This window comes from Corvus hawaiiensis, chromosome 8, assembly GCF_020740725.1.
Source record: "Corvus hawaiiensis isolate bCorHaw1 chromosome 8, bCorHaw1.pri.cur, whole genome shotgun sequence".
In the NCBI taxonomy this organism is placed as follows: Eukaryota; Metazoa; Chordata; class Aves; order Passeriformes; family Corvidae; genus Corvus; species Corvus hawaiiensis.
Genome location: NC_063220.1, coordinates 6,008,044 through 6,030,675, shown reverse-complemented (window position 1 = coordinate 6,030,675; position 22,632 = coordinate 6,008,044). Strand labels below are relative to the sequence as shown.

The 22,632-nt window shown below is 43.1% G+C and overlaps 2 protein-coding genes across 5 annotated transcripts in view; one reads left to right on the top strand and one right to left on the bottom strand.

The window, feature by feature from the left end:
• EIF3A (eukaryotic translation initiation factor 3 subunit A) overlaps positions 1-8,682 on the bottom strand; it is a 29,339-nt gene extending 20,657 nt beyond the window's left edge. For all 4 annotated transcript variants that reach the window (XM_048310685.1, XM_048310687.1, XM_048310686.1 and 1 more), the window contains exons 1-6: positions 8,556-8,682; positions 4,715-4,905; positions 4,377-4,513; positions 2,345-2,508; positions 1,081-1,280; positions 378-586 (exon numbers count right to left, since the gene is read on the bottom strand). In XM_048310685.1, coding sequence (XP_048166642.1) covers positions 378-586; positions 1,081-1,280; positions 2,345-2,508; positions 4,377-4,513; positions 4,715-4,905; positions 8,556-8,604 — 950 coding nt within the window. In that variant the 5' untranslated portion in view covers positions 8,605-8,682. The remainder of the gene's footprint in view (positions 1-377; positions 587-1,080; positions 1,281-2,344; positions 2,509-4,376; positions 4,514-4,714; positions 4,906-8,555) is intronic.
• A 2,170-nt stretch (positions 8,683-10,852) lies between these two features.
• Positions 10,853-20,136, top strand: DENND10 (DENN domain containing 10). Its single transcript, XM_048310786.1, has 9 exons — positions 10,853-10,929; positions 11,440-11,636; positions 12,753-12,832; positions 14,361-14,509; positions 14,696-14,807; positions 15,186-15,286; positions 16,355-16,462; positions 16,996-17,090; positions 17,753-20,136. The coding sequence occupies exons 1-9, from the start codon at positions 10,884-10,886 to the stop codon at positions 17,927-17,929; spliced, it is 1,065 nt and encodes a 354-aa protein (XP_048166743.1). The 5' UTR covers positions 10,853-10,883; the 3' UTR covers positions 17,930-20,136.
• Positions 20,137-22,632: the final 2,496 nt, after the last annotated feature.

Here is a 22,632-nt window from a genome sequence, read left to right as displayed (position 1 = left end):
AACACCAGAAATAACAGAGGAGACACCAACTGCACCATGAGAGGAAACTGTGAAGTCTTGTGAAGAAAATACCACCACTCAGAAGAGAAAAAGGAAACAAAACCCCAGATATTTACTGACTTGCTCATCTTCTCAGTCAGTAAAGAGAAGGAAGCTTAAACTAAGGTGATGCTAGTGTTCACAATACTTACACTGTAGCTTTGTAAAACATCCTCCTTGCTCTAGATTTCTTTTGAAGCAATTATTACCGGCCAATTTAGGAAGAGCTGCTCATAGCCATACAAGTCATCTGCTTCTTTTGGGGTACAATTTAGTTTATTTTTGAACCTAGGGGGTTAAAAATAGATTCTAAGATCACAGCAAGTATCTTTCCCCACCTCTGCATCTCCTCTTGTGTGAGATTCTTTCGCATTTCTCTTGATAAGTGATAAAGACGGTGAAGGGTGGATGCATGAAAAAGAGCATTTCCTGATTTCCAGAAGACAGTTGAAACTTTGTGATAGTAATTTGCCATCAGCTGTGGTTTGGGTGGTTTCTTAGACAGTGCAAACAGTCCATGAATATCTTCCACTGCTTTGAAAGCTTCCTAAAAAAAACCAAAACAACCAAATACACTACTGTTAGGAAGTTTTTTGCAACACCCTAAAAAAGGAAAAATATGAATTCATTAAAGGTTATAAGACTATAAAGTATTTAATACCTATGAAAGCTGTGATCCTCAGTTTTGTCAGCTACATGAAAATAAATACTTCTTTCCTAATAAATTATTTGGACATACTCCATTAACTATCTGCTTAGAATCTGGTATTTCTGAAAAACTTGTTTCATCTGGATTTTCAAGCTACAAACCAAGAGGAGAAAAAAGAAAAAACAAACAAAAAAATAACGAAAGTTCTACCAGCAAAGCTTGGTTTGAAATGCTGTGCAGAAACACCAGACTAAGCATTCAATATTCTAGATATTAAAACTTTATTCTTTAGCTCTTATCCTTTCCTCATCTTGGTGCATGTACCATGAAACATGAACTGCATGGAGCAGAAAGGCTGCAGACCAAGTGTGATGGGGAGCCCTGCTGCATACCTGCCACAGCTCCATGCTGATAGCACTGTCCAGCTGCACCAGCCTGGTCTCCAGGTGCATGGACTGGCTGTCAGGATTGTTGAGGTTGATGGCTGTGCTTTGGTTGTGGTGCCGCTGGATCTGCCCCAGGTGCATCCGCAGGTTATCGCAGAGCTTGCGGAACTCCGCTTTCCGCGTGTACTGCAGGCAGAACTTGAAAGCTGCAAAAATGAATAATGTAAATTCAAAGTGTTCACTAATGGTGACTTCATGGTAGTTCTAAATGGGATTCAAATATGTAAATCAGTACACTTAAAGAAGCTTCATTTGCAGTCAAAAGACATCTCAAACATGATACAATCTGTCACACATAATAAGTGACAATGCAGAGCATTTTCATCTTGACCCCAAAAGATGAAGATGTTTCTACATAATTAAGCTTAAAGAGCAAAGGGAATACTTTAAGTCTCTTTAAAAATGTTCTAATTTATGCAGTGATTCCAGCTTTTAATTTGAACTAAGAGCAAACAAAATCCTATGAATGGCATGAATTCAGGTTTTGGCTTTGTAAAATGTGGGAAAAAAATTCTCACTTCATTTAAATATGGTAAAGTCAAATGAAGCCTTCAAATGACTGGAAATGACACAGACAAGAACCCCATCACTAATCCCACAGTTCCTCTCAAAAACCAATCCTTGTTCTGGCTTCTGGAGATATGCACAACACAGCACAAGTGCAGGAAACAGGTCGAGAAGAGGGGACGGACTGTAGAGGGGGGATCAAGACCACCCAAAACCTTTGAAGCCCTCCAACCCACTTCCAGAAAGGTCAAGAACAGACTGAGCATGAGAACTGATTTGCATAACAAGTGAGAAACTTATCTATAAAAAGGTCCCCCCACGAAGCCCAGATGCATGTGCACCCCAGGACTCTGGACACCCCATCAGCTGGATCAACACTGGAGTGAGGACTGGTGATTTCTCTCCTTTTCCCTCCCATTCTTTCTCTCTAACCCTCTCTTTAATTCAACCCTCTCCTCTTCCACCCTATTCCTTTATCCAAAACCCACTGCCATGTGCTTAGGCTGGGAGGTCAGGGACTAACATACCAATTTCCATGCCAAATGCGTCATTTACTACTAAAACTTTGTAAACTTTTGAGAACCCTCTGATTCTTGTTGTTCCTTTCGACCACAAGCATCTACAGATCTTGGATATTCCCTTCCCCTTAACGGGGGACACACACCACATCTTTATAGTTCAAGTTTCCATCTTTTGGACCTACCTTGCTGTGCAATGTCATGGTACAGGCGTTCTACTCGAGAATTATTTCGGAGAAGATCCAAACACTGTCTATAGGATTCCCATAGAAATTTAACCCAGGGTGTCAAAAGCAGGCGGTCAGTACGATCCTGAGTGTCTTCTCCACTTACAGCACTCAAAAGAACACTTTAGTCAGGGCAGAGGGGTAAGGAAAAAGAAAAAAGAGAAGTGGTTTATTCCCTACAATTCTCATCCATTTTTCTTACCAGGTTCTAAGATGAGACTGGACAAATCTGAACAGCTACTTGCTGCTGAGTAGTCTATTGCTTATGTTCAAAGCAGTCCCTCAGCTCCCTTTTCCCTTAAAGGATGTAGATAATTATTTCAAACTTTTAAGTTTCAAACTTTGGCCACTGCACATACGACTGACATGTTCAAGCTCCAGATGTAAGACATCAGAAACTTGTATCCTTCACAAGTAAGCCAAAGGAAACTAACTCCAGGATTTTCACCTTCCGTTTCCTAGCAGGGAGCTGTGTCCTGTACCTCTGCTAGTCAAGTATCACTGCCAATGCAGACACTTTAGTACTTGCTGACACTTCCCTTTTAGTCACCAGCACTGCTGCCAGAGTTCACTTTGTGCCGACATATGACACAAGCGCTGTGTTACGATCTGCACACATCAGAAACCAGACTACTCACATTAACATTTCAAATCCTTTACAAATTCTGACATGAAAAAGATGCTTAAACATGTCAGAGGTAAGATAAGATAATCTTTCATTTAGAACTTCATTCCCTCATCACAGAAATATAAGACTGGGGGAAGCATTCCCAAGATACTGAGACCAATTCAGTGCTGTGTCCCACAAGATCCCTTTCTGCTGAACAATCCACTCAATGTGTTAAACTCACAGAGAACCATCTTCCCTAAGCCTTAACTTTTAAAACTATTTCTGAACTGTTTCTAATCTAAAGTCTCAACTCTTGTAACTCTTTTCTTCTACACCATTTCCAGTTCTGATTTGCTTCCTTGGGTACTACATACACTATTAAACACAACATGTCACCAGTGCCTTCTCCAACACATCACGAAGTGAATCCAGCAAAAAAGTATGAGGAGTCTAGAAAACAGGACCTAAAAAACATTAAAGAACTCTGCTTGTTTAGATGAGAAGTGTGACTGAAAAGATCCATTCTCTAGTCCTCTGTTATAGAAAGGAGAAAAAGGAAAAGAGAGGTCAGTCATCTTCACTGTTTAACTATTAGTGGATTCCTCTGTAACAATTTCTGGCACTGGAAATAGCATGAATAGCAGTGTCCCCCTATTGAAGACACATCTGTCACCTTTTCTTTTTTGCAACCAACTTCTACTAGAGAGTTTTGCTGTTAACATGTAAATACAGAGCCTTCTATTCCACATCCTTTTAAGTATTATTTGACTACTACAGCTCTATTCCTACACAACACAAATATCCTCTACTTCAGTAATTTCTTCCATTTTCTATCATTTCTATCATCATTCTACGTTCTCATTACCCATCCTATTAATTCTCTCTTGAACGTACTTTTCATGCCCTTTCTTCTATTATCTCATCAGTTAACCAAGCAAGTATAAAGTAACATTTCCTTTTCTTTGTATATGCACAGTGTGGTCAGAAGAAATGGAGGTTATCCCATACAGGAATTACATTGGCCTAATATAATTAACAGCATTTCTACATGAACCATTAATGAGGAGCTTACCACAATAAACTCTCCAATACCACTACAGATGCAAATCCAAGCAGACACTGGAAAGCGGTGACCCAACTCCCAGAACCACCCCCACTGCACATACATTTTGTATTCTTTACTGCTTGCTTTCTTTACTTTTCTTTACTCAGACTTGAGATTTTGTTCAAAGTAAAATTCCTGCTTTTTTCCCTTCCTTTAAAACCTCTAGAACACCACTAGTATTACATTTTAAGTCTACCACATTTATATCTCAACACTGTGAATAAAATTAAGGATACTTTCTGTAAATTGCTACATTTTAAAGACAGGCTGCACACCTTTCTGGAGTCTGAATGTTATCCAAGTCTTCTATGTCCAGTACCATCTGCTGGGATTCTTCCTTAGCTGCTTCTGTTTTTTCTTCAGCTAATTTTAAATAGGCTCGAACAACATCCTCCAAAGATTTGATGTTAACCTACAGCAAAGGCAAAAAAAGGTGAAGATGTTTCCACCCACAATAGGCAATAAACATTCAAAATGTAAATGCTATAAACCCAAGAACATCTAGAAGGCAAATTAATCCTAATTCACGACAAATCAGTTACTTTTAGATTATATCAGCTGACAGATACCATGCTTGCTATAAATAAATACAATAAAAAATCCAAAGCCATACCTGCTGGCAAATATTCTTGTACTGGTACAATCCTTCTTTTGCCAGGTGACTCTTGCGGAGATCCACGCAGAGTTCCAGGTACTTCAGCATAATTGGCTCGTGGATTTTCTGCCATGTTCGGTGTTTCTTACTTTTCATAACATCATAGAGAACATCAAGGGCAGGCTGCTTTTTCCCAACCTCAAGAAATTCTGAAAGTAAAATCCCAGTTAGCAAAAGACTTGCACACCAGAAGATGCATGTGTTATGCTTAATACAGGAAATATCCAGAATTTAATCAACTCTACCCAAAGTGCACTGATGGTTTGATTTAGCTGGCCGTATCAAAAACGTTGGCAACTCAGTGCCAGTCATTCAGTGACGTAACTGGTAAACAAATGCTGACCAGCAAATTTACATGGGAATTTCAGGATAGCAGAGATGTCCCTCCATCCATCCAGGCGTGACTGAGCACTTCATACATGTGAATAAAATGGACACATCCAGTTTTAAAGCTGGTTCCATCAAGGACAAGGAATACCTACCAGGAGGCTGGTGGGTACAGCACCTACCAAGGGCATTTAATAAGGTGCAAAAAATACAATGAATGTCACTGAAAGAGAAAGTCCTGCTCTCAGGTGAGACAGGGAGGAAGGAAAAAAACTTCACTCAGCAAAGTTGTTCCTTTGTTGGTTTTTTTAACTTCTGAGTAGTTTAGCACTTCAGTTTACAGAAGTTATATCAAAAGCTGCTGCAGTTCAGCTGAAGGGTTGGGCACTTTTTAAATCAGCCTTGCTGCTGAAACCAGTGCCCCATTTATTCATCCCTAAGCAGCTGCTGTTATTAACAGGAGCTCTCAGGATCACAGAAACTCCCACCTCTGATACCCCGCACATTCTGCTTCACACAAAACACAGCAAACCACCCATGAGCAACCACTGAAGCAGCGACCCACATACACACAGACCCTGCTCTGAATGTACTCTGCACTGCAGAACAGCAGGAAAAATGAACACACAGAATGGGAAGCAAACAGGTTTAATAGATAAGATAGGTCAAGTACAGCTAGTGGGAAACATGCCTATTCTTAAAGGCTGAGGGGTAGCTAGTACTTCCCATCAAGTACTTTGGAAAGCAGTCCATTCCTAAAGAAATAATGGCAAAAACTACTAGAGTAGGGGCCTGCTCAAGGGGATCAGACATCAGACAGAGCTTCCAAGTTTTGGAATCTTGAAGTTAAACATGGCAAAAGATGTAGACTGAAAGCAGCAGAGTGGTTTTAATTTAAGGACCACAACAGCTCATAATCAGGACTCAGTTTATGTAAATAATGAGCTGGCAGAAGATGAGTTAGCTCCTTTCTAGAGAAAGCACCCTGATACAACTGAAGATAATCAAGGTTACAGTGTGACAGTATCCAGCAGCACTTTCTTATTCACCAAGGGAATTTTAAGAAAGCCACCCTCCATCCCATAATTTACACTCCTGTTCTATCTCAGAGCTGCTTTTGAGACAATTACTGCTTAGCTTTACATTTTATTTATGAAAATTAACTTGAAAGGCAAGTTTAATCCTGCAACAATGCCAGGGCATTCCAACCACAGCTCTCAGTGGTCGATAACCAACTGGACAAAGCACAAAATTAATTCATATTGTTTTGAAACTTTTAATTAACTCTGGCCAAGCAGGTTCTTACAAGTAATTCAAATAATTAAGGCTCATTTAAGAGACACTTCAGTAAAAGCACAAAATGAACCTGAATAATGAAATACAGCACACAACACCATGCTTTGCAGCAGGAACTCTTTAAGTTATGGAAACTCAGACCTGTAACATACAAACTGTAAAGCTGAGCCCATAAATAGCTGTAAGAGTTACCTTCTATTGGTCTTTTTTCTTTCATACTACTTAAAATGCTAACAGGTATCCAGAGTAGCAACTGAAGCTGAGTGGCCAAGAACAGATGAACACATCAACAGCTCACCTACTGCTAGCCCAAAATCCTGAATTAAGCTCAGTTTTCAATCTGAGAAAACATGTCATTACAAGAGGTGACGAAGATGCCATGTGCTTTATAGTATCTCTAATACTGAGCAAGTTCAGTATCTGCAACAATAAAACACTCCTTAAAGTTGCATTACATCCCCAGTACAAAGCAATGCCAAATATTAACAACAGCTGAGGGTTGGCCTTGACCTACATTTATCAGTTACAAAGAAAAAACAGCTTTTCTTATATATCTGTATATACTTAAAATCCTTCAAGCTCTTCCTATTTCCAAACATCACCTCTGTATGTTGAAGTCACTGAGAATATGAAGCATATAGTGCTTCTAATGCTCACTTGAGCCTTAAATATAAAACACACACACTGAAACTCTGGAAACTGCACTGAGTGGTCCCATTTGAAATGTCAGTTTAACATTAAACTGCTTCCTGCAACACACAATCTGCCTTAGGTACAACTTTCCACCCTTTATTATGCTTGGCTGTGGTAAGACTGAGCCCCTGCAGTTTGTAAGACTTGACACTGCTTGTCCTGTTTTCCATTCAGTCCACTGAAATTCAGGATTTCCAGCATCTGTCTGGAGAACACCTCCTTCAGTTCAACTCGACTCCTTCACTTCACATAATTTAGTAGACTTGCAGCAGTATAAGAAACGTGAATTTAAATACCAGGAAAGCATCAATAATAATAATGAGCAGTTTAAGGTCAATATTCCAGAAGTGCAACTTGCACACCAGGTACCACTTACTCTACCCAAGAATTCTTAAGTATAATTAAAGTTTATATATTATGGTATGTGCATCTTCTCCAGTGAAAGGACTGATGCAACACATCTTCACCCCTGAATGCTGACTGAAGCTGATTTCATCTTTCATCTTTTTATCTTTGTGGGAAAGACTTTTACAATGAATTTTTGATTAAAAGTCTTAAGGACGTGCAGTACTTTCACATTTTCTTATTAATATACTAAGTACTTGAATAATGCACAGTCCCCAGACCACACAGCCTCTTCTGCTGTCATTTGAAGACCCATACATCATATGTAAGTTGTGGATGTCTGTAAGTGTCATCTTGAGATCAACCCTGTGACAATGAAGGGTCTAAATGGTCTTGCTAAGGGCTTAAAATAGGATACTATAAAAAACAGAAGCGTCAAAGCCATATGTTTGGCCCGAAACGAGCCAGCTGATAAATATAACCAGGCCAGCTTTTATGTGGCAGTCAGCAAGCGACGGCTACAGCGCTGGATTGTCTCCCTTGGTTGGTCTACCAGAAGCAAACCAGTGTTATCAGCCTGTGCAGCAGCGAAGTTTTACCATTTGCGTTCTTACCAGAGTCACGGGAAGGACGGCATACAACATACAAAGCCCACAGGGGACACAAGGGCGCGGGATCAGCCCGGGTTTGAGATCACCCCGACAGGGCAGCGCGGCCCGACCCGCTCACGCCCAGCCCCGGTCGCCCCTGCCCGCCAGCGGGCTCAGACGCGCGGGATGAGGCCGTGCCAGAGCCGGCCACGGCGGCTCCCCCTTCGCCCGGAGGCGGCCGTGGGGCCCAGGGGAGCGGGAGGCGGGGCCGGGCCCGCTCCTCACGCCCGCCGGGCCTCCCTCGCCTCCGCCATGCGGCGCGGCCACGCCGGCCCGGCCCGGCCCTTTCCCCGCGCCGGCGCCGCGCCGCCCGCTCCCTCCCGGGCGGGCGCTCCCGGGCGGCCTCCGTTCACCGCCGCGGAATTCCGGGTGGGCTCTCCCGGGCCGGCCCGGCCGAGGGGTCCCGGGGCGGGCGCGGCCGGGAGCCGGGGAGCGGCGCGGGAGGCGACCCAGCGCTGTGTGTGTGTGTGGGCGCGGCCCGCACTGACCGTTCGCCCGCTTCAGGGCGTTCTCGGGCCGCTGGAAGTACACCGGCATGATGGCGGCGGCGGCGGCTCCTCACGGGGCGGCGGCGGCTCCGAGCTCCAGCCAGGCGGCGCGCGCGGCCGGAAAGGGAGGGAGCGGGAAGGGAAGGGGAGGGAAAGGGGCCCGCGCGCGCCGTGACGGCGGCGGCGGAAGCGGAAGCTCCGCCCGGGGCGCGCGCGAGCCGCCAGGCGGGACCGGGAGGGGATCGGGATCGGGATCGGGATCGGGATCGGGATCGGGACCGGGACCGGGAGGGGACCGTGGGGGAATCGTGGAAGAAGCGGGAGCGGGAGTGGGATCGGGACCCTGAAGGGATCCTGAGCTAAGGTCGTGGGGAGATCGGGGCCGTGAGGGGGATCGGGATCGGGAGGCGATCGCGGGGCGAGCTCCACAAAGCCCTTTGTCTGAGTGAGCCTTAGACCATACCGGGGTACAGGGGGGTTTGCCGGGGGGCGGTCGGGTGGCGCCGGGCCCCGAGTGAATCATTCGCCTGTCTCGCCCACTCTTGTTATTAGCACTGTTCTTACTGTTCGTTTTCTTACTCCATTGCTGCTTCTAGTAAATTGTTCTTAGCCCAACGCGTGATCTTTACCTTTTTGTATCTCCAACTCTCCATCCTATCTCAGGAGGAGATGGGGGGGACGTGAGCGAGCGGTGTGTGGTCTGGGGTGTTTCACTGGGGACACTAAACTGGGGAATTCCATTCCTAAACCATGACAGACCTGTATTTTAGTATGGTCTGCATGAAGCAGAGTCATCACTAAAGTATTTATAGTGCCGAACAAGTCCTTTTCTTGTGTTCATAGAATTAATTTAAAAGTCAGCTACCTGAGGTCTGGGTGGCAGCTGTCCCCAAGTGGTTGGGGCCAGTGCCTGTCCTAAGTCCTTGCAGCCTTCTCAGGGGGACAGCTGTGCTCTGATGGGCACTGCAGGTGTGCTGCCCGGTATTTATTGCTGGGTTAGAGCAGGATTTGCTATTGGGCAGCCCACTCCGTGTTTTTGGATCTCTCTGAAGTTCCTGAAAGCCCTCCAGGCTGGGATCAAGACGATTTTGTGTCAGGAGCAGCTTTTATAGTCTGTCTCATCATGTCTCTACTTAGGTGGCAGTTGAATATATTAAATGTGTGTGTTTCATGACTTCCTGAAAATCACATGGCAGGCTGCCCTTTGGTGTGTTCCCTAGCCAGGCAGGGACAGGCCTGGCCTCTCCCAGAACTGCACGTTTTCTTCAGCAGTTTCTGATGCTTCTCTGGTTATCCCAGTTATTTTGGAAGTTTCTTCTAATCAGTGTCATGGTATTCCTAGAATCATTTAGGTTGGAAAAGACCCTTAAGATCATGGAGTCCAATGTTCAGGTACCACTGATCATTCAGACTTGCAAATAAGCTCTTTACATTCTTAATAAGCTTCCTGATGCATGGAGTTACTCAGGAATAGTTGTTCTGCTTCCGTGAGTGTTCCTCACACTCAGTCCCCACTTGGGCACAAGCCAGCCTGTGTAGAAGCACAGGGATGTCTGTGTTTTGGGTTGCTCAGGGGTACAACTCCTGGCCGTGACTCCAGGAGGTGGTTGCCAGCAGGGCCACCTCCTTTTGTGTAACATTTCACATGAACCGTGCCCCGTGACTTACAAAGCGAGGTAGCAGAGGGCTGCGGAGATGATGACGGCACTGGAGCTCCTCACTTGGGGAAAGGCTGAGGGAGCTGGGCCTGTTCAGCCTGGAGAAGAGACAACTAAGCAGGGGTCTCATCCATGTCCGTCAGTGCCTGAAGGGAGGTGTCAGAGGATGGACCAGGCTCTGCTCGGTGGTGCCCAGCAATACAAGAGGCAATGGGGAGGAACTGGAACACGGGGAATTCCACCTGAATACAAGGAAGAACTTGTATTGTGCAGTGACCACGCATTGGGACAGACCGCCCACGGAGAGTGTGGAGTGTCGCCCACTGGAGATGTCCAAAAGCCGTGTGGACACACTGCTGAGTGCAGGGCTCTGGGGACCCGCTTGGGCAGGGCGGTGGCACCGGCTCAGCTCCGTGGCCCCTTCCAACTTGAACCATCCTTGGATTCTGTGACGCAGACAACAAAAAAGACTTCTATTTTTCCCAGACCCTTTTTTCCCCCATTACCGCCAGAAAGCAGGCGGGCGGGTCCCAGAGCAGGAAGCCGCCGGGAGCGGGCGGGCGAGCGAGAAGCGCTCAGTAAATGGCGGGGAGGCGGGCCCGGGCGGGCGGGCGGAGCGGGGCCGTGAGGGTGGAGCGGGCCCGGGCGGGCGGAAGGCGGCGGAGCGAAGATGGCAGAGCCGGAGGCGCAGCTGCTGCGGGCCGTGGGGCTGATCGGTGAGGGCCCGGGGAGCCGGGCCGGGGCGGGGGCGGTGCCGCGGCCCGGGGCGGTACCGGGGCCCGCTGCGCTGAGGCCGCGGGCCCGGGCGGTGCTGGGGGTGCCGGCTTTGCCTGCTGCAGAGCTGAGCCGTGCACAACTCGGCCGAAGTGTCTGAAATTCGCGGCTTCCGAGGTTTGTGTTGCGAAATCAGAAATAGGGAAAATCATAAATAAGCTAGTCTGGGTGCTTTTTCCTCCATACCGTGCTCATGTTGAATGTGCATTCAAACTTGGTGCTTCTTTCACCTCGTGAAGCAGGTCAAGAATGGAGATTTATTAATATTTAAAAAATAAAAACCGTATCAGAATTCGTGCCTTAAGGCTTAAACCGTAGTGGCAGAACTGGATGTCTAGGGTCAGGGTAAGGTGGAATTTTAATCTGATTCCAGGAAACAAACCTGATTAACCCATCAATTTACTTCCTTGCTGCTGTTTGGCATTCTCACAGTGAACATCTTTCCACCATAGAAAAAGACACCAACGGAGATGCTTTGTGGGTTTGGTGTTATCCATCCGTAACAGCTGACCTGAGGACTCTGTTGCTGAGAAAGTGCTGCCTTACAGATGAAAACAAACTGCTTCATACGTTTGTATTTGGCCAGTATAAAAGGTCTTGGTTCTACATCACAACAGTAGAAGTTCAAGATTCTCCAGCCTTGAAAAAGGTAGGACTTGGTGGAGTTTTTCAGGAAAATGCAGGGAGGACTTTTGTAAAGCTTCCTCTGTGGGTTAAGCAGTGTTTTCCCGTGGAGGGAAATGTGAGGAAGAGAAGGGATTCAGGGTCTTGTGTGCTCACAGATGCAGCTCTGTCCAGGTGTCCAACCAGTCTACTTTTCATTTGGCACCAAGACATGGAATTGCAGAATGATTGAGATATTCATTACCCAATTTAGATTCCTCATGTTAATATACAAATGCTATTTCATGCTGCTATTTCTAGTTAATTTGCATTTCAAGTTCAGCATTTTTTTCTCTCTACAAAGTTTGTTTCATAGTGTCCAGAATCTTGTTCCAATAGAACTTGATGCCTTTTTTTCCCAAAGGATCGAGTTATGTAGGTACTTTCTTTTCCACTGCGTTGATTACTGAAAGACAGCAAATATAGTTGTATCTTCTATCTTTTCCTTGTTATGAAAATTATTAAACTGTTCGTTAAGTCTGTTCAATTTTCGTGTTTTATGCAATGTTGTTAAGTAGAAAGATAATGTGGAAATTTTGCACGCCCACAGCAGAATGTTGCTTGCCTTTCCTCACTCCAAGTTTACATTTCCTATGAAATAAAGTAAAATAAAATTAAAGTGTCTGCCTCCAACAGTTACAGTGGGAGATGCTATTTCAGGAGGACACGTGAGCCTGGTCATTGTCTGCAGACCTTCAGTCTTGTACTCTCCCAGCCCACAATCATTTGATTGAGGAAGTTAGAGTAGTTCTGTTTGTGGGCCTGCTATCTGTGTATTTTTTTCCAGTCTCCTTCTAAATGTGTTGATGCTGTCTGCCTCCACAGCTTCTTTGGCAACAAATTCTGGAAGTTTCCTCCCTGCTACAGGGAAGAAAAATACCTTTCTGTTTTTTAATAACCTCATGAGATTAGAGGAAAGCAACTCTTGTAGTGTAGGTTAAGCAAAAGATAGCCTGTACGGGAGCTGAGTTACATCAGAAATCTGCTATCCAGGCCATTGCTGCACTTAGGAACTTGGAGCCTTGACAGTAAAGTGACCAAGACTGTTCATGTGGGGTCATTAACTGAGCTCTGTGTGTTTCTGTGCCTGTGTCATGTGCAGGTGACCCACTTCTCCATTGTCCTGACAGCCAAAGACTTCAACCCAGAGAAATACGCAGCCTTCACCAGGATCCTCTGTAGGTCTGTATAACAGCTGGCCTGAGGTACTGCCGTGTGCATGCTTGCTTAGATCTTGCCAAAGCAAAAGGTTAAATTCATTGTGCTGTGTTTGTTCAAACAACCTGCTGGAAACTCAGTCCTCCAAACAGAATCAGATGATAAAAATCCTTGATTTGAGCTTGTCATGAGTTCATGCAGTAAGTGTTGGGTGAATGTCAGATGTGTGTTGGGTTTTAATGTGTGTCTTCTCCAGACACACACCACCACCCTCACACTCATTTTCTCTGAGAATACATGTTTAAAAAGTGTAAATGTTTGGGAAGATGTCAGTGCTGGACTTAAAGGTCACCATGTGTATGGTGAATGACTTGCATCCCTCCACAAGATCTTTCTAGATGCTGCTTGCAGCTCCTTTGAGCTAAGCACAGCACCCAGGGATCTTTTTGCTTTTCCTCTAGGGAAGTGAGAGCCCTCTTCCAACCAAAAGACCTCTTCTAATTTCCTTGTCCTGTTTACTCACTTCCCTTCATGTTCTCATTCTAATGCTCTCTCTGCTTGTTATTTTGCTTTTCCTTCAGTTTCCAAATTAGTTTGGTCCCAGTTCTTGATACCAAGAGTATTCCTTGAGATTTTGCAGTTAATTGGATGCAATTGTGAGGTTGTTGTGCTCTTGGGACTTACTATATATAATGTAGACTTGGGAATGCCTTGAGGCTTGCCAGTTCTGCAGGGTACTGAAAAACTGAGATTTGTTCTTTTTTGGTGATACATGAAATACTCAGATTCACTGTAGATCATGTTGTTGCTGACTTACCAACTAATACTTCATTTCAAATCCTGGGTGGATTCTTCCAAGCATGATAATAATTGAGTTTCAAATGTGATGTAGCTTTGTGCTATAGCTAACATGGAAAATGTGTAGTTGACAGCTTCAGTGCTATTCCTGAAATATCCTAACCTGTAAAATAGGTTACAGTGTCTCTCTGCTTCCTGGAAGACAGCTGACAGTGCATGAGTTCTCTTGGTGTGTGGTTCTTCTGTGTCATTTTGGGTTCGTAATAAGTGTCAAGGACATATCTTTCTTTCATCATTTAACAGAGTACAGAAGAATGGCAAATGATACTTGGATGAATAATTAAAAACTACCTAGTCATAGTCTGCATGTAATAACAGGAGTTACTGTGGTAGTTGCTTTTTCATAAAGCAGACACCTTCCAAGTCTGCAAAGAATCCTTTGTCTGGACACCTGCCTACACCTTTGGGGTGTGTTTCTATCTTAGTCCATGTTGGTTCGTTCATAAAATAGAAAGCTGAAAGAGGAATACAGGGTTATTTTATATTCTAAAAGACAGACGTGTTTGTGTGCATTGGAAGACTTCTAGTTTAGTATTTAAAACCTCAATCAGGTGTCCAAAATAAAAATTCTTGCCAATAATATTGCTATTTATGATAGCAATATTATTGGCAAGATTTTTAATTTTTTATTTTTCATATATACATTGGTGCACCGATTGCAGTTAAAATACCAGACTCTCCCCTTTTCACACAGAATCTACTTGAAGCATGGAAGTCCAGTTAAAATGATGGAGAGTTACATTGCAGTCCTTACAAAGGGCATCTGCCAAAGTGAAGAAAATGGATCCTTCCTCAGCAAGGACTTCGATGCTCGGAAGGCTTACCTTGCTGGCTCCATCAAAGGTTAATCACTGCCAGAGTCTCTGTTCTGATTCCTTTCTTACAGCATAAAATACAATCTTGTTTTCATGTATGCTTCAAGTAAACACTGCTAACACTCTTACCTGTGCTATTATTATTAAGCTTCTTCAAAAACATCGTAATATTAGCCTATATATCTTCTATAAAACTATTTCCCGTCTTTTCTAGATATAGTGTCTCAGTTTGAAATGGAAACAGTTATTTTATATACAGCACTGATGTTAAAGAAGAGAATTGTAGTGTACCATCCTAGAATAGAAGCTATCCAGGAATTTACCAGGTACTTCATCAATTTCTTCCTTCCCACCCACCCACCCCCAGAAGCCCAACAAATTTTGAACCTTCATTGAGAGAAAAGCCCGTATTTTAGGGAAAAAAAGAAATCTATCTTAAACCTATTTATTGAAATTCTGCTAAATCCCTCTTAATTCTTTAGCTGTATGTTGCTCAACTCAGAGAAATTTAATGGTAGAATGAATGATAAATTCTGCTTGCACTGATAAATTGAAATCTCTGTAGTTCACACATACATATATATACCCGAAATGAGACCTAGTCATAATTGTTCTTTTTCATGGCATGCAATTTTTACTGTGAAGCTTTAGTTAGTGTAAGTAAAGTTCTACCATGTCTCAAGTTGCACTCTAATCTCCCTTAGGACTTTGCCTGCTTTAGTGTGGCATCGACAAGACTGGTCAATTCTTCATTCATATGTGCATCTAAATGAGGAGGAACTGGAAGCCTTAAAAGCCTGCACAGGTAGTGATAATTTATTAATAAAAAATTAAAATTTAATTTCAGTTTCTGTTGCTGCAAGGTCTTGCACTTTGGAGGGAAAAAAAGGTTATTTTGCTATTAATGCTGTTGATCAAAGTTAAACATAATTTGCTTTGGAAAGGGCAAATCAACTGAACAACTTTGTGGGAAGATAATTAGTTCATCTGGTGGCTTTGGGTGGATCCACATCAGTCTGTCCCTAATCACAGATGCAAAGCAGCCTTGAGACTTTTTTGATGCTTTGATTGGAGGGATTGAAAGTCTTCCTGTTGTACAGAACCAGCTCACTTTGATAAGGTCCATTGTTTCCCAACTTCTGCACATCAATAGTAACAATCTTTTTTTTTGAGTTCCTAACTCTGAAGTCCCAGACTTCTATTTGATGTCAGTGAAGTCTGTGGCTCCTAAGCACAGGTAGACTTTACCTGTAGGAGTTTGGTCTGTGTGACACACTGCTGTGTGTGCATAGTGCTTAATGCATGATCCAGGAAGAGGCCCTTGCTTTATGCAGAGGTTACTATGACACATCATGTGGCCATTAAGAGGCTTCTTTATATAGAACATGAGCACGGAGACTACTCATCTTCAACATTTCTACAGCTCACTAAGCATCTTCAATGGAGAAAAACTGCTCCAAGTTTGCTCATCTGACATGCTATAAATAAGAAAATCTGTTGGGTTTATTCCTCTGTTCCAGTCTAATACTGACTTCGTGACAAGAGGCTCCAGGGTAGAGATTTTTGTAATGAGAAAGCTGCAAATGAGTAATTTTAGTAGGAAGGTAGGAAGAGTTTAAAATTTCAGATTGATAACTTGGTGATTTTGATGTAGTGTTAGCAGTTCATCCATGTGGAAGGCAATTTTAGAAGTTGATTATTTCAGCTCCTTGGAAATGAAGCATCTCCTGAACACTTTTTGAATGATAATATCAAGAGAGCAACCTCCTGGGTCCAATGAGTATTGTGTCAAATACTCTTAGAACAGACTGTAGGACTGTGGTTTTTTGTTTTATTTATGAAGATCCTAATCTTGCTGAATTCTGTGCTCTAGGTTACATCGCTGGATTTACAGACTCTGAAGTGAGCAGTAGATCAGACCTCTATGATGTGTACGTGAATTTGGCAGACAGTGAGATTACTGTTTCCCCTGTAGTAAAAGGTTGGTCACTGTTTATATTTTGGATTTAGAGGCAGTTTATTCCAGAGTTGACAGTAATTGCTCAGCCTTGTTGTAGGTCAAACAATCTTGATCCTTCTTCCATCCAGGTTTTGAAAAGTCAGTATGTAATCTCCTGTCTTAATTTTATTGCCACCCTGGAAGACTGGGTAAAGTTGGAATTTGGAAAGATGTGCTTTGTCTTCCAATGAATGCACAGTGGAGATTTTTGTAACATCCATGTTAGACGTGGAAGAGACTTTCAGCTGAATGGAGAGATGAGTCTTTGGAAAAACAGGGCACTAAATACTTGAAGACTGGGGACTACTTGAAAGAAAAGCTTCTATGTTCCTTATCATCTGCTTAGGGCCACTTCAGAGGTACTGGCTGTTGATACAAGGTTATTGCTTTTACCAACAGATTTCAAATGGCAGTCATGAAGAGATTCCTCAGTTTGGTGTGTTATTCGTATGCATTTCTAGGTATCACAAAAAAGGTGATTTTATGTGTGGTATTTGGTTCTTTTTCTTACACAGAGGCAATGACAATGGGAAAACTTCACAAAGAAATTGGACAACTAATTGTTCAGTCGGCAGAAGATCCAGATAAATCAGACAGCCAAGTCATTAAGGTTAATATTTTATTTTTAAATCTAATTATCTTCTATTGCTAAATCTTGGCAGAAGGAGCGAGTAGGAGGAAGAGTGTCCTGAGAATCAGCCAGTCTCTTCTACTCTCTGCCTTATTACAAATGAGCATTTTATTCATCATGCAGGTTTTTACGGATAACTTACTTAGTTTACATTATCTCTTGGGTAACTACATTGCTGAAGGAAGTTCGGAAATTCTATTGATTATAAAGACTGGTTTCTCAGCTTTATTCCACAAGGCATGGATTTTGCTCAATGCTGTGCCAATAGTATTGGCAATACCTTGAAAAGGTCCTGCTAAATATGGCTTCTTAGCTATAAAACCTGATTTTTATGATGATGGCATTTTTTCACTTCTTCCCCTATCTAATATTGGACATTTCACAAGTGAGTGAATTAGTCACAGAGCTCAGTAAGGCTAGGAGAGGAGTGGCTGTGGTCCCTTTATCTAGTATGGCACAAGAGCAGGCTGAAGAACTGTTGCAAGTTTGCCTTAAAGCAGATTTGGTCTTTATTTTAATGAGCTATTTTTTAATCATTATTTCCTGTTTTGTTCTGTATTGATTGTTTCTTATCAATGTATGTGAAAACATTATAATATCTAATACTATATTCATGGTTGCTTGTTTTTCTGCTCCTTAAGGACATTTCTCTGAAGACAAAAGAAATCTTGGCTACTTTAGCCTCACTTACTGAAGTTTCTGATGGCAATGAAAAGCCAACCCTTAACGCCGAGGCCCTGAAACAAAAGCGATTTCCACCAGCCACAGAAAACTTCCTTTTTCATTTAGCAGCTGCTGAGCAAATGCTCAAAATCTGATTGTGATGCACTACAGTGTTATGGATCAATTCAGAAAAGCTGTCTCTGCCATCCAGATAGGTATACCTGGTATTTTATCTGAAAAACTAAAGGTATGAGTGAATGTCATAGTTACCATGATAAAATGCAGAATATTGGAGCTTGACTGGGAACATACGGAGACATATTTGGGAACATTCCTGGTGTCATTATCTCTCCCCAACTCTAACTATATATCTGTGGCTCCTGTATTTCACACCACAGAGTGGATATCCAAGCAGCACAGGCCAGTGTGTCCAGGCTGTGGCAGACATCAGGGTTGTTTGTCGTGTACATTCCAGAAGCTGGGCAGCTCTGACTTGCCTGCCTGGGGCCTGGAACAGGGCTGCAGCACATGTGCTGTGAAACCAGCACAGCTGGGATGTGCTGATCTCTGCACAGGGGTACCCTGAACATGCAGCTGGTCTGAGTGCTCCTTCTGGGCTTCCAGGGATATCAGCCTGTCAGATGCTACTCTTGCTCTGGACTGCCTGATAACCTGGAAATCCCAGATAAATGGACAAGTTCTCTCTTTCTACTTGAAAGTGTAGGTGTGAATAAAGGATGTCTGGGAATATCTGATGTGGTAGCCTTAGTATGAAAAGGAAGGGATATTTTGAAGCTCAGGTGTGAGGTGAGCACCTCTTTTGGACTCCTGCCTTAGAGGTTTTCCCCCTTTCACTCCGTCCCATGCCTTTGATGGAGAGATAAGATACACAATTACTGTGCTTGAAGTGGGGCTTCCTAGGGGGGTCATGGACAAGTGCTGCCATACTGCTGGAGTCATTTAGGAAGTTGTTGGGGTTCTCAGCTGAGAAGAGACCTGGCCCTTCATTCCTGATCCACAGGAGAGAAAGATGAGTCAAAGCCTTATGGGCTTTTGAGGAATGCTCGAATGGCCAGGTAGCACAGGTAGAGCATCAGCTTCTTGAATGACTGGGGCTGTAACACAGGTACTGTCTGATGGTGCTCTGTGTAAACGAAATCTAGATGGAAACTTTTGAAGTCATAGTGAAAACTGGGAAAGAGTTTAGAGAAAATTAAGATTTGCCTACTTGTTTGGTTGCACAGCCATAAGTCAAGAGATTTTTTTTCTTTTTTGTTTCCTTTTTTACTGAACAGCCTGAAACTAACTGCTTTACAATCTTCTGAGAAAAATTTAGAGTCTTTATAGGGAAATGCTCTGAGCCAAACAATCTGTATTTGTTCAGAAATGTCTACAACAAATCAGTCAATTCTGCAGTAGCACTTTGTTATAAGAAAAAAATAACCTTTTTCCTGGCCTTTGTACAGACAGGCTGTAGCATGTGGTTTTACATAGAGATTTTATACTTATGATTAAAACTTTAGTAACCAATATTTATATGGTTAAATAATTGGATGTTTGCTATTCTAAAACTGGTAGAGCTCATCAATAACTATGTGCAGGCAATATTGGAAAAAGAGTTGTCCTTTTGCTATGTATGATACCTTAAGGAAATCTGTTTTAGAATGTGATTAAGGAATGTGGCATCTGTTGTATAAAATGGGTGGTTATTACAGTCAGGAAATGAAAGTGCTTCAGAACAATCTCCTATTTTCAGGGGTGTAAAATTCTACTTTAAACACTTAGTCTGAAGTTTAAATTCTGAGCACAGTAGCATGTAATTTTATTTAAACTTCTGAGAAAAATATTGCAACTGCCTTTGTTTACCTGTAAGTGCTCTACAGCTTTTTTTCCCCTTTTGCCCATTAATGGTTTTTGTTAATGGTTCTTTAATATTGCTGCTTCTGTTTTGGGACCTATAAAACAGTCACAATAGAAGAACTGCAAAACTATGCTGAAAATTCTATTCAGGACCTACTTTAAAGTCCACTGAAATGGAATTCTTTCACCAAGGGAAACCTGAATCTGCTTCAGCGAGCTGTCTTAGCACCACAGTGCAACTGAGAAGAAATTCCCATCGTTTCTTACTAACAAACTGCCTTAAGGCGTATCTAGAGACAACCACACAAAGCAGAGAAGCTCAAGTGCAAACTAAACCTTGAATGCCTGTTTTGATTTCTGTTTTGGAAATGTTCCAGTTGAAGATCTCAGTGTTGTATTAGATCTCCTGATGTTTGTGCAACACAGATGAAATACAATTTTGCACTTAAGGAGCTGGACTCATAGCATGGTTTTGCCTATTAAAAAATTCCTGAACAGTCTAGCCTTTAATTTATGTAAATTTATTCTTGAATAGTTGTGACCATAGAGTCACAGGCCTTAGCTCTTAGTTTTGCAATACTTGGATTGAGCTATGGTTTGGTATTTAGGTTGGAAATGTTCAGACACTTCTGTCATTGCTGATTTTATCATCAGCACTGTACAAGATTTATTGGCCTCCCTCAGCTTCAGTGCATTCAAAGGATTGTCTTAATGTTCTTGCATTTTCCTAATGACTTTTGACACTGTTTCTTCTCAAAAAGGTTTAAAATAAACCAGAAAAATCTGCAAGGTCAGAACAGGAAAAGATTTCTCTACTTATTTCTTGCTTCCCTTTCCCCAGGATGCACACAAGCAGACTGTGGGTGCAGTTGCTCTTTTGCAGTCAGATGACATCCTTTGTTCCTCCTAGAAGCAAAGACTGTTTAAAAGGGAATTTTTATTGATACCTTTCATCTTACTGCCTTTCTGTTCTTGGAGAAATACAAAATGGTGAATGGTTCCAGTGCCATAACATCTCCACTACATTTGCAGAAATTGGAAGGTAAAGAGTGAGCAGGGCAGAGGCCTGTAAAGGGGAGCAGGATCAACACTCAGTCCCTGCAGTTGAGATTTTGCTGACTAAATTGGGTTACTTGCTTTACTGCTTTCATCCTTGTGGTTTTAGTTCCTGGTATGAGCTGCCTTGTTTCCCCTGCAGGCAAATATGTGAGGGGGATAATGTTCAATGGAGAGCAGTGTAATGATTTGTAACCTGGAAAAACTTGACACAGGACATCTGACAGAGTCCATCTTAAACGTCCTGGCTGCTTCTGCTTTTAGCCTCTGACTGCTCCTGAAATGGCTACTGGGGGTTTGCTAATTGAAGCAGCTCGATTTCTAGATTAAAAACAAGCTGTAAAGCTCAGTGTAGGGAGTTCCCAGCTGCCTCATAGTGCTTTACACCCTTCCCTAGGCAGCTGTCTGGCTGAAGTCTGAGTCAGAGCATCTCTGGTCAGGTGAAGTCATTCCTTGGAGCTGCTGCGTGATGTGGGACTCAGGAGGAGACTCCAAAGACTGGGCAACAGCTCATTCCTGAGTGACAGTGCAGCACATGGTGTTTGCTGTCTGAGTGGGAAGGAGCTGCAGTGCAGTGCAGTGCCTCCATCCTTCCTTCCTCCACCCCCGGCATGTGGGGAAAAGGGAAAAGCAGCATGGATGTGTTACAGGCCTGGGGGTAAAGCAGGGACACAGCTCCAGCTGAGAAAGGCTTTGATCTCAGTATTTCTTAACATGGGAGTGGCTGATTTTTTTTTTTAAGCTACATTAAAGGGGCCTGAAAGCCTCACTGGATTTTCCTACATGTCAAGATGACAAGCTGAGTGGGTGAGGCACAGCATCTTGTGCTGTACTAAGACTTCTGTTTTCCTTGAAGCTGAAAGCTTCCATCTGTTGTCATTCACCACAACTTAAACTGGTTCCACCACTAATGCAGTCTCTTAACACAAGGGCTAGCTAAGGCAGGAGACAGACCTGCCTTGGGCTGGTATGTTGTTAATGTATTCCACATTAGAAAGGGGAAGATTTCCTGTAGTTGCTGACTCTTCCCAGATCCCTCAACCATGATGCTTTGCTGCTTGTGCCAGTCTTGTTCCCTGACTTGTACCTCTGGCCTGTCAGGTGTCTGGTCCTGGCAGTTCTCATCTCAGGGACTAGTTCAAGGCTGAGGATGCCAGAGCCTTTTCAGCAACGCATTTTCCCTGCCCCGATTTGGGAAGCAGCTGAGTCAGCTAGGCTGACAATTTAAATGGCAGGTGCCTGCCTTCCTCTTCTGGAAAATTCTGGTTAGGGCAATAGAAGCATTTATGAGAATGGGGGAAAGGGGTATTTAATAATCCTGAGGGAGCTGACTTTAATATGGCAAATTTCAACTCACGTATTCAGTAAGAAGCTGGTGGAGTTTGAGAAGGGGCAGCTGTAATAACAGATACTATTACCAGACCTATTCCAGAAGCCTTACTCATGGAGTTGTAATGACATCAGTTTGCTTAAAACATCCAAGTGTGGTGCCAGTGAATTTATAGCTTGTCTAGTTACCATGATGATCCAAAGTTCACCAATATATTCTCTTCTATTTGTTGGCCTTGGTCTACTCTTAGGTTTTGGGTTTTTTTCCTTGTTCCCACTGTGGTTCATGTAACTAGCATTTACTTTAGCCATTCTTAAATTATGTTTTAAAAAGGAGTGGGGAGTGCAGGTCTTCACTGTAGTGCCAGTTCATGTTTACTGAGAGTGGAATCAGACCCCTTCTGCATTTGCCTTTGGTATGTGACTGAAATAGGATTAATAGAGAAACATGGGTTTAGATGATTTAACTGTAGGATGTTATCTGTGCCTCTGCTATTAAAGGTTTGGAAGGAGACAAACACTTGACTCAGAGAGGCAGGCTGAGGCTTAAGCCTATTCCACCTGACCCTGTGGTAGAATCATGGAATGGCTTGGGTTGGAAGTGACCCTAAAG